The sequence below is a fragment of the Aethina tumida genome, chromosome 6 (genome assembly GCF_024364675.1).
Source record: "Aethina tumida isolate Nest 87 chromosome 6, icAetTumi1.1, whole genome shotgun sequence".
Lineage (NCBI taxonomy): Eukaryota > Metazoa > Arthropoda > Insecta > Coleoptera > Nitidulidae > Aethina > Aethina tumida.
This window is the reverse complement of record NC_065440.1, coordinates 14,314,535-14,327,338: the sequence shown is the minus strand read 5'-3', so window position 1 is coordinate 14,327,338 and position 12,804 is coordinate 14,314,535. Positions and strand designations below refer to the sequence as shown.

Sequence of the window (12,804 nt, the reverse complement as noted above, 5' to 3'; positions counted from 1 at the left end):
GGCAATTTTATTTGCCTTTACCTGCTTAAAATAACATGTATTTAATATATTAATCCCAATTTCTAACCATTTTTTTAATAATATTAAAAAATATATATTTTTTCCATTTAAGGCAATTTTATTTGCCTTTTTCATTTTTAAATAACACGTAATTAATACATAAAAATTATTTTTTATCTACATTATTATTAAATTAAAGATGAAACATTAAATTTTACATAACTTTGTCTATTTAAGTCAACTTTATTTTCATTTTTGGGCTTAAAATGACACGTAATTAATACCTTATGCTTATTATTTAATTAACTATAATTCATTACTATTTTTTTTAATAAAATAAACATAAAATTTTATTTTATTTTTTTTTTTCTTTTTAAGGCAACTTTATTTTTTTATCAGCTTGAAATAACATATAATTGATACATAAACTATGTATTTAAATTAATTTCTAATATATAACTACTTTTCAAAAAAAGCGAAGTTAAGACGACAAATTTTACATAATTTTGTGTATTTAAGGCAATTTTATTTTCCTTTTTCGGCTTAAAATGACACGTAATTAATACCTGAAACTTATTTTTTAATTAACCACAATTCGTTACTAATTTTTTTAATAAAATAAACATAAAACGTACAATTTTTAATATTTTTTCCATTTAAGGCAACTTTATTTTCCTTTATTCGCTTGATATAACATATAATTGATACATAATCTATGTGTTTCAATTAATTTCTAATTTATAACTACTTTTTTAAAAAAGTGAATCTAAGACAACAAATTTTAAATAGTTTCGTCTATTTAAGGCAATTTTATTTTCCTTTTTTGGCTTAAAAAGACACGTAATTAATACCTGAAACTTATTTTTTAATTAACCACAATTCGTTACTAATTTTTTTAATAAAATAAACATAAAACGTAAAATTTTTAATATTTTTTCTATTTAAGGCAACTTTATTTTCCTTTATTCGCTTGAAATAACATATAATTGATACATAAACTATGCATTTCAATTAATTTTTAATTTATAACTACTTTTTTAAAAAAGTGAAGTTAAGACGACAAATTTTAAATAGTTTTGTCTATTTAAGGCAATTTTATTTTCCTTTTTCGGCTTAAAATGACACGCAATTAATACCAGAAGCTTATTTTTTAATTAACCATAATTTGTTACTAATTTTTTTAATAAAATAAATCTAAAACGTAAAATTTTTAATATTTTTTCTATTTAAGGCAACTTTATTTTCCTTTATTAGCTTGAAATTAGATATAATTGATACATAGACTATGTATTTCAATTAATTTCTAATTTATAACTATTTTTTAAAAAAAATGAAGTTAAGACGTCAAATTTTACATAATTTTGTATATTCAAGGCAATTTTATTTTCCTTTCTCGGTTTAAAATGATACGTAATTAATATCAAAGGTTTATTTTTTAATTAACCATAATTTATAACTATTTTTTAATAAAATAAACCTAAAAAGTAATATTTAAAAAAAAAAATCTAATTAAGGCAACTTTATTTTCCTTTATCAGTTTGAAATAACGTATAATTAAGACATAAACTAAGGAAGTGAAGTTAAGACGATACATTTTATATAATATTGTCTATTTACGACAATTTTATTTTCCTTTTTCGACTTAAAATGACAAGTAATTAATAATATAATAAATAATTATTCTATTTAAGGCAACTTTATTTTTTTTTCATCAGTTTAAAATAAAATGTAATTAACACATAAAGGTTAATTTTTAAATCATCACAATTCATAACTACCTTTTTTATAAAGCAATATTTAATTAATATCAAGGCTATTTTTTCCATCAAGAACTGATAGGAGCATTTTTTAATATCGAACCAGTTTTTCAACGCAACATTATATTTTACATAATTTTGCTAATTTGAGGCAAGTTTATTTTCCTATATCAATTGGAAATAACATGTATTTTATACATAAAGGTTATTCCTCAGTTAATCACAAACCATAACTACTTTTATAATTTAATTAATATCAAGGCTACATTATACAAGAAGAAATTTAAATAAAAGTAATTTTATAATGTCTTAAATAGTTGTGTTTATTTACATTTAAACAATTTTAAGGGCTACTCCACAAATAATAAAGACAATTAATTTTTTCCCACATAAAAAAGCAACGTTTGATTAATAACCAAGGCTGTTTTACACGAGAGTGAACACCTAAAAACAATGTAACATTCGAAATAACCGAATCACATTTAAATTGCACCGTTTCACACTACTTATCAATCCGACATACTGGAAAAAAATGGACTTTTTATTGGTTTTTGTCGTTTCGTAACGACACGCAATTTGTTTACTCGAACATGGAAAATCTAATATAGTGTTGCCTTCGTTTTTGCACCGCAAAACCGAAACCAGTGTGCCAATCCGGCGTTTTACGAAATCCAATCAGAACGAATCGTTTCAGTCTGAATCTTCCGCGTCGCTTACGAAAAGCCCCCCATCGCCGTCTTAAGTTTGGTAACGTCGTACGAAAAATCGGCCCCAGCCTTTCGGTCTCAGGTAAAAGACAAAAACGTCCATTAAAAATAAATCTAAAAATAAGATACACACACACACACACACACATACAGTGTGAGAGAGAGGAGACGCGCGGTGAAACGTGTACATAATGAGTTTGGAAATTATCGAGCGCCCGGTGAATAAGAGGAAGTGGATTTTTGTTGTGGAGGTCACAAAAGAACGCCTCGGATCCTGGCCGGCCTCGGGCGCAATTTCTGAGATTAATGATCGTGTTCAGTTTCTTCAATCTGTGCTTGATTTTGAAAGAATTGTTACTATTTAAGATGGGCTGTGTGTGTGTTATTTGAAATGGGTTGTAAAAATTGCAGGAAATTAGCTAAATTCAATATATTTATGTCTGTTAAGGCTGTTTTATTACTTTGTTGAAGTGCACTGTTCAAATTTGCAAATGTAACAGGTTGTTTGTTAAAAATAAAAATAGCCTTGACCATCAAACACGAGTAATAAAACAACCTTAGCTTGTACGAAAGCGTTGTAAAGTAAGAGGTGTTTTTTTATAAGTAATAAACTGCATTTAATTTTATTTATTTAATGTTTTGAAAGTCTGGTTAGATTCTATTCGTACAGTAAAACTCCAACTGTGCTTATATATAAGATGTTATGTTAGTTAAAAGTTAAAATAACTACACAAAATTGTCCAAATTTGTAATAATTAATTATTAAGGCTATTTTATTAGCCTTTCAAAGTGCCTTTTTATAATTTTCCATCAGTATAAAATGGTTTGTTGAAGATAAAAGCAACCTTGATCATGTAACACAAGCAATAAAATAACCTTAGCTCACACGAAAGTATTGTAAAGTAGAAAATATTATTTTATAAGTAATAATACTGCCTTTAATATTATTTATATAATATTTTTAAAGTATAGTAAGATTACATTTGTCCTTTGGCTATTTTTGACACATATAATCAAATTATAAAAGTCAAACTATTCTTACTTAACCTAAATATGTTAAATTAATATATTATGGAATAAAGGGTTAAAAAACCACATGAAATTGATCAAATTTAAGATAATTAATTTTTAAGGCTATTTTATTAACCTTTCAAACTGCCCTTTTATAATTTGCCATCAGTATAAAATGGTTTGGTGAAGATAAAAGTAACCTTGATCATGTAACACAAGCAACAAATTAACCTTAGCTCACACGAAAGTATTGTAAAGTAAAAGATATTATTTTATAAGTAATAAGAATGCCTTTAATTATTAATTACTTAATATTTTCAAAGTCTGGTAAGACTGCATTTGTCCTTTGGCTATTTTTTAACACATACCATTAAATTATAAAGTTTAAACTGTGTTTACTTTACCTAAATATGTTCAAAATAAGATATTATGTGAGTAAAGGGTTAAAAAAAACTACATGAAATTGATCAAATTTAAGATAATTAATTTTTAAGGCTATTTTATTAACCTTTGAAAGTGCCCTTTTATAATTTGCCATCAGTATAAAATGGTTTGGTGAAGATAAAAGCAACCTTGATCATGTAACACAAGCAATAAAATAACCTTAGCTCACACGAAAGTATTGTAAAGTAAAAGATATTATTTTATAAGTAATAAAACTGCCTTTAATTATTAATTACTTAATATTTTCAAAGTCTGGTAAGACTATATTTGTCTTTTGTCTATTTTTTGACACATACCATCAAATTATAAAATTTAAACTGTGCTTGCTTTACTTAAATATGTTAAATTTAAGATATTATGTGAGAAAGTGTTAAAAAATAATTCATGAAATTGATCAAATTTAAGATAATTAATTTTTAAGGCTATTTTATTAACCTTTCAAAGTGCCCTTTTATAATTTACCATCAGTATGAAATGGTTTGTTGAAGGTAACAACAACCTTGATCATGTAACACAAGTAATAAAATAACCTTAGCTCACACGAAAGTATTGTAAAGTAAAAGATATTATTTTATAAGTAATGAAACTGCCTTTAATTATTAATTACTTAATATTTTCAAAGTCTGGTAAGACTGCATTTGTCCTTTGGCTATTTTTTAACACATACCATCAAATTATAAAATTTAAACTGTGCTTGCTTTACCTAAATATGTTAAATTTAAGAGATTATGTGAGAAATAGTTAAAAAAACTACATGAAATTGATTAAATTTAAGATAATTAATTTTTAAGGCTATTTTATTAACCTTTCAAAGTACTTTTTTATAATTTGTCATTAGTATAAAATGGTTTGTTGAAGATAAAAGAAACCTTGATCATGTAATACAAGCAATAAAATAGCCTTAGCTCATACGAAAGTATTGTAAAGTAGAAGATATTATTTTATAAGTAATAAAACTGCTTTTAATTATTAATTACTTAATATTTTCAAAGTCTAGTGAGATTACATTTGTCCTTTGGCTATTTTTGACACATACCATCAACTTATAAAATTTAAACTGTGAGTTAAAAAAACTATATGAAATGGACCAAATTTAAGATAATTAATTTTAAAGCTATTTTATTAACGTTTCAAAATGCCCTTTTATAATTTGCCATCAGTATAAAATGGTTTGTTGAAGATAAAAGTAACCTTGATCAGAAGCAATAAAATAACCTTAGCTCACACACATTATATTTAAGATGTTCTTAAATATAAATCTGAATTTATAATAATTGATTATTAAGGCTGTTTTATTAACCTTTCAAAGTACCCCTTTATAATTTGACATCAGTATAGAATGTTTTGATAAAGATAAAAACAACCTTAATCATCTAACACAAGTAATAAAACAACCTTAGCTTGTACAAAAATTTAATAATATTTTTTTAAAGTAATACATGAACCTTTTTTTAACTTTTTCAATGTTTTCCCAGATGATTTTTAATCTAGTGACGCAGATTTTAATTTGAATAGATGCTAAGCCCTAGATGCACAATGAGAACAACCTTGACAGCGTATTATTTAGCCCTTTGACCCAATTTCCTCCCGCCCGCACAATAAAAATTGCGAAACTCAAATCAAAATTGTTACCTCATCCAAATAAAAGCCCAAACAAAGAAACCAGACCGGGATTCCATCGAAATCGAATCTTGAGAACGCACCACCCCCACACACGCACACATGTTGTGCACCCATCGGATCTGATGCGATCCGAACATGAGTTCATCTGTCCGGGTCCCGCGGCCACCCCGCCTCACACCCCCGCCTCTCTATCGGGACCATGGGAAAATATCCGAAAACGGGGCCGTGATTCTCGGGACACCCTCAAGATCCGCACCTGTTGCCGTTCACCTTGAGACGCGGGTGTTGTGTGAGTTTTACTCGATGCACTCTATCGCTCTGGGGGTGATTTGAGATGTTTTAATTGGGTTTCGGGGGCTGGTTCGATGACCCCGTGTCCCGAAGCTACGAGTCGATTTCCTGGCCCAGGTTTGGATGCTGGGGGCATTCATCAATGTCTTTGGTGTGGTCATTCATGTCAGCAACAAGAGGGTTTTGACCAAACGTCGGAAAAAATGATGTCTTTGTTCAAGATTTTAACAAAAACTTCTCGAAAACTAAATGATGGTGTAATAAAACAGCCTTTGGTGATTCAAGGGCTGTTTTATTGCGTCACAAAACGTTTTTACGGCCGGTTTGTTCAATAATAATAAAAAGGCATTTATTAATTACTGTCTCAGGAAGAATATAACGTAAATAACAATGGTATAAATCCACCACCCCGACCCAGTTTGCCGATATGCTTCGATGAAGGGTTGCCGATCGCATTCTTGGCTACCACGTGTCGCACGCACGCGATTTCCAATCGCCGACACACAATGGCATTATATAGATCAAGACCGCACAAATAAACCGCGTGCGAACGCCACCCCTTTTTCTGCACCTACCCTACGCAACATTTTCGAATTGTGCATCGATCGGTGCTTCGATAATGGCTCGGTGAAAAATATGTTGACAGAATTATTAGGATCGGATTACTGTTGTGGCTCGGGGTTGATTTATCGATCGTGGAGAGTTTTGTCGAGGAAACCGGTCATCTTTTATAATAATCGGTGTGGAATGTCTGAATGGGACGATCGGGAGATGGGCCCCCACGATTAAAGTGTGCAACAGGGATCGGTTTCTTAGGCCCAAAATGCGGATTAATGATGACGTCTTGTCGAAAATATCATATTTATTTTTTAAGGATAAATACTTAAGGTTTATTTTATGAAATCACAATTCAAGGCTGTTTTATCAGGTTTCATGGTAACTCATTGCTTAATTTAAATATGTCAGTTATTTTTTAATTAATACAATTAATAAAGGCCCATTTTATTTTAGTTTTTAAATCTCTGTATTTGTTAATTCAAGGTATAAAATACTTAATAAAATGGCCTTTACCACAGTATTAACACAAAATATACTGATAAATTCAACTAAACAGTGACTTTAATGCCTTAAATAGTAATAATAAAAACATTGTGTACCTATCTCAAAAATCAAGAAAACTTTTTATAATATTAGGTATGACTTAAGGTTATTTTATAAATACAAAATTCGAGTAAAATTTTATTAAAATATGTTTTGCATTGTTAAAAAATAAATAGTAAATAAAAAAATAACACCAGGAAATAAGAGGCTCTTTTTATTACTAATATAAAATATTAATAAAAGGGCCTTAACTGTAATTTAAGATGTTTTGTGAGTAAAGGGTTAAAAAACTACATGAAATTTTCTAAATTTAAAATAATTATTTTTTATTTTTATTAACTTTTCAAAGTGTTAATTTAATTATAACAGTTAATTTTTATTTGATACAATTAATAAAGGCCACTTTTATTTTAGTTTTTTAACCTCTCTTTCTTAATTCAAGATATAAAATACTTAATAAAAATGGCCTTTATCAGATTATTAACTCAAAAAATTCTGATATATTCAACAAAGTTGTGAGTTAGTCTTTAATACCTTAAATAGAAACAATAAAAACATTGTGTACCTCTCTCAAGAATCGAGTAAACTTTTTATAATGTTAAGTTATACTTAAGGTTGTTTTATAAATATATAATTTGAGTAAAATAAAAATTAATAAATAAATAAGAAATAAATTTAAAAAATAATATAAAATATTAATAAAATAGCCTTAACAGTGACAATCATTAAAACCAACAAAAACCTTTAAATACTTAATTATATGCGACCAACAAAAATGCATTTTAAGCCGAAATAATGTAAATAAAACAACCTTGAATGGATCTTTTACGTTCGTCAAGTATCAGGAAGCGATCGGCTTTCTTCCGGTAGTAAATTAAAACGCCACAACATAATGGTTCTATTAGCGCCCCGCAAAAAAAATATGGGCAGAGCCTCCCCTTGAGCTCTATGGAAAAAAAAATACGGACATAAACATCGTAAATCGTCGCCGATATCGTAGAATGGGACTATAATGGCCGCAATTCCTCAGGTCATCAATGCACACACTCGTACTTTTTCTTTCATCCGTGATCTACGATGGATTTTTTTGTTGGCTACCTGGCATCGTGTTTTTTTTTTCTTCTTCATCGGCTTTTTAATAATGACGCGGACGGTGGAAAAAGGTCCGATTTCGGTTTGTCTACCTGGTGTGTGTGTGTGTGTGTGTGTGTTGCGTTGATGGGGCCACCGAATTTCGGAATTTAATGGGATCCGGTCCGAAGGGACGGGGATGATTTTCTGATTCGATTTATCGGGTTTTGATCGATTGTTTTGTGGGTTTTAATGTTTGCCATGTTGTATAAATTGGTTGAGTCTAACAACGAAAAGTTTATGTAAACCCGGATCGGGTTGTAAACGGAATAGTAATTATGAAAGTACAAGTTGAGTACTCTAAAACCTTTTAAAAATAAAAATGTAAATCAAACGTCAAGACTTGTAAGTGTACGATAAAAAATTAAGGCCTTAATAATTAATTCAAAGAGGATCGTAACAAAGGTATTATTTAATTTCAGTTAAATGGAAATATCAAGTTTATAAGTATGCTAAAAAATATATAAATTCTTAAAAAAATTGATGAATTTACAATAAAATAAAAAATATTTATTTAAGGCTGTTTTATCAAAGGTACAAGATTTTTTAAATAAACTATTTAGTTGTAAAGACAAGTTTTATTTTTTTAGTATTTAATAAATAACATATTTTCATTATAAAATATCAAATAAAAATGGCCTTTACTTGTATATTTATAAAACCAATATAATTAAGTAAATGTTCAATATTTTATCAATGAATATCAATTTTAAAACATTTTTTTAGTCAAACCAGTTAAATCGTTGCTTAATTGAATATATCTGTATTCCTTGAATTGATAAAGTTGACAGGGATACTTTTAATTTATATTTTAAACCTTTAATAAACAAATAAAAATAGCCTTTACTATATAATATATAATTATAAAACAAATAAAATTCATTAAATATTCATTAGTATATTATTAATAAAATAGTTTTTTAAGATGTAATTAATTTACAATAAAATAAAAAATACAACTATTTTATTTAAGGCTATTTTATCTATCTTTACTATTGAATTCGAATTTATGTGTATTTTTTGAAATTATAAATTTGTAAAGACTACTTTTTATATTTTTATTTTTATATTTTAAATATTTAATAAATAAATAACATATTTATATTATAAAATATCAAATAAAAATAGCCTTAACTTATATATATTTTTTATTATTATTTTATTTATATATAAAACCAATATAATAAATTAAATATACCATTAATAATTAATATATAATAATTATAATTCTTGAAATGTAAATTTACAAACATGTACATAAATTTACAACAATTTAAGGTTATTTTATCAATGAATAAGAAAAATTTTAAAAAAATGTTTAGTCAAATCAGTTAAGTCATTACTTGGTTGAATATATCAGTATTTTTTGAATTGATAAAGTTGTAGGGGTCACTTTTGTTGTATATTTTAAACCTTTAATAACATATTTACATTATATAAAATCAAATAAAAATAGCCTTTACTCATATTATTATAAAACAAATAAAATTCATTAAATGTTCATCTGTAAATCATTTATAAAATAAATTTGTAATTAATTTACAATAAAATAAAAAATACAAATATTTTATTTAAGGCTATTTTATCAAGATTTTTTTAGATAAACTATTTAGTTCGAATTTATAAGTATTTTTTGAAATTATAAAGTTATAAAGACCACTTTTATTTTTATATTTTAAATATTTAATAAATAAATAACATATTTACATTACAAAATATCAAATAAAAATAGCCTTAACTTGTATATTTATAAAAGCAATATAATTAATTAAATATTCCATTGTGTACCATTAATAATTTATTTATAATATTTATAATTCTTACAATAAAATATATAAGCATATAATTTAAGGCTATTTAATTTTTTTTAGTCAAACCAGTTAAGTCATTGCTTACTTTTATTTTACCCTTTAATAAACAAATATCATATTTACATTATATGGAATCAAATAAAAATAGCCTTAACTCATATATTTATAAAACCAATAAAATCTATTAAATATTCAGTCGTATATCATTAATAAAATAGCTTTTTAAGATGTAAGTAATACCAATAAAATAACCTTGAATGAACCATTTATATCAAGTTTTTTTGTGATCAGCTGTGACTTAATATTATTTTAACACAATTCGATTTAAATGTTTTTCATTGTTTAGAATTAAATGATAAAAATAAAATAAAATAAAATTTTTCACATTCCAAAAGTAAATTATTTAAATTTTAAAATTAAAGATACGATTTAATTTAAGTAAATGGAAATGTCAAGTTTTTAAGTATGTAAGAATAAAAAATAAATTATTTAATTAAGATTAATTTTGAAATATCAAAATTTGACAGTTTCAAAAATGTAAGAGCTTTTAATGTGTTAAAATTTTAAATTGTTTAAATTTGAAATTCCAGATTCAAAAAACAAATTATGAAACTCAAAGGGTAAGTTTAAAAATAAATAAATTATTTCCTTAAGTAAATAGATATTTCAAAATTAGTTATATAAATTTAAATGAGTTTATTTATTTGGACACCTGTTTCGAGATTTATCCGGACAGGTAAAACCGCCCCGGATAGAGTTATCACCAATTATTGGCGATTACGCACCCCCCCTATATATTTTTGACTATCCCCTAAATCAATTATCGAATATAAACGACTGTTTTCCCATACAAAAATCCACCACTTACAATAGGTACCATCCCGATAAATCGGCGTGTCGAAGTGCGACCCCCATCGATTTATGCGAAAACCCTTTTATATTATTTTTTTCACAGCATTGTTACGGGGTGCCGATTCCACGCGCATCCCAACAATAGATCGAACGTGGTGGTGGTGGTGGGATTTACCTATATTTTGTCAATAGGTACTTGAAACGTGTTAAAAAATAAACAGGTGACTCAACCCGAAAAAAGGGGGTCGTCAAATACAAGACGTTGACTGTCGCTTACTTGCAGCAATTACAATTATTAATTATCACCAAAAATCGTCAATTAACGCCGACAATGGGTCTTTGACGCGTACAAAAGGTTCTTCATTACACTTACGATTTTTTACGGTGCATTAGAGACAGCTGATCGGTCTTACGAAACCGGACTTAATTAATAAAAATAGTTTTTTTTTTTTCTCGGTTCGTCCCGGTTATACAAATTAGGCCTTAATCAACTCCCGATCCGGCACGCCAACAATGAGATTTTTAATTGGTCCCCACTTTTATTACGTGCCCAGTATATAAAAAAAAATTGATATTGTTTAATCTGGTTGTGCGCCACCTGTCATTTTTTTTCTTTCGTTCGTCGGGGTGGCTTTGGTTCGCGGACGGGACCGCGGCCGCGGGAACCGGTCCACCCTCGTCTGTCTCTACGGAGGATGGATTCGTTGAACTCTCGACTATTAAAAATAGGTGCCGGGCGAAACCGAGACGAAACGTCGATTTCCGGGGGTCCATGAGAACTCGGGCTATTTATTTTAATGTGTCTTTTTTTTAGGGGGTAAAGGCGGAATCAAAATTCGGTGCTTCCGCCGAAAATAAACCGAGACGTTTCCTGTTCTCTCTCGACGAACGACGACGGGGGTGATGCGAATTGTGCGCGGGGGATTTTTTTTTTACGTACCGTGTGAAATGGGATATTTTCGGCGGTGATGGACGTGAAATTGTTACTTTTCGGGTGCTTAAGGGGATGCATCTGTTTCTGGAGTTTTGGCAGGTTTTTGTTTGGGGAGTTAAATGGCTAATTTTGTGGGTTTTGATGTTTGTGTTTTTGGATGAGTAACTAATAAATATAAATTTTTACAATTTTTGTAAGGTTTTTTACACTTATTTGTCGTGTTTAATTAGTGTTTTAATTAAAATGGTCCTGCAAATTATAAAATGTAAAAAACTTGATCTTTACTTGAGCTTATTTTCTTTATTTGGAATGTTACTTTGTTTACACTTTTACACAAAACCTGAATATAAACATTAAATAACACTTTGGCATATAAATACAAATATTTAAATAGAAGTTATATAATTACAAAAAAACTTTTGTTGTAAACGTAATATTGGGAATATTATTAAATTGTCCTCAAACTTCATCTAAATTTCAGTAATTTACCAATATGATTAGAAAAATTCTGAATTGACAACTTAGAAGATGTAAGAAGTTCAGAATAATTCAATGCATTGTATAATTTACAAATGTGATAACATACTTTACTATTATTGACAATTATTTAAGTTAAGTCTTGACTAAAATATTCTTACAATTTAGAAAATATAAAACTTTTTGATTTTGACAACCTGAACCCATTTTATATTGATTTTATTAACTTAATACTTGGAAAATTATTAAAATTTCCTGAAATTTCAGGAATAATTCAATGCATTTTATCACAAAAGTGATCAGAAAAATTCTAAATTGACAACTTATTTTACTATTCTTGACAATTATTTAAGTCAAGTCTTGACTAAAATATTCTTACAATTTAGAAAATATAAAACTTTTTGATTTTGACAACCTGAGCCTATTTTATATTGATTTTATTAACTTAATACTTGGAAAATTATTAAAATTTCCTGAAATTTCAGGATTAGTTCAATGAATTGTATAATTTACAAATGTGACCAGAAAAATTCTAAATTGACAACTTACTTTACTATTCTTGACAATTATTTAAGTCAAGTCTTGACTAAAATATTCTTACAATTTAGAAAATATAAAACTATTTGATTTTGACAACCTGAACCTATTTTATATTGATTTTATTA

General features: G+C 27.3%; 1 protein-coding gene across 5 annotated transcripts in view; it reads left to right on the top strand.

The window, feature by feature from the left end:
* LOC109594994 (zinc finger protein rotund) overlaps nucleotides 1-12,804 on the top strand; it is a 296,098-nt gene that overhangs the window by 241,533 nt on the left and 41,761 nt on the right. For 4 of the 5 annotated variants that reach the window (XM_049968500.1, XM_049968502.1, XM_049968499.1 and 1 more), the window contains one exon: nucleotides 10,467-10,496. The exons of the other annotated variant lie outside the window; for it this stretch is intronic. In XM_049968500.1, coding sequence (XP_049824457.1) covers nucleotides 10,467-10,496 — 30 coding nt within the window. The remainder of the gene's footprint in view (nucleotides 1-10,466; nucleotides 10,497-12,804) is intronic. 5 annotated transcript variants of the gene reach the window in all.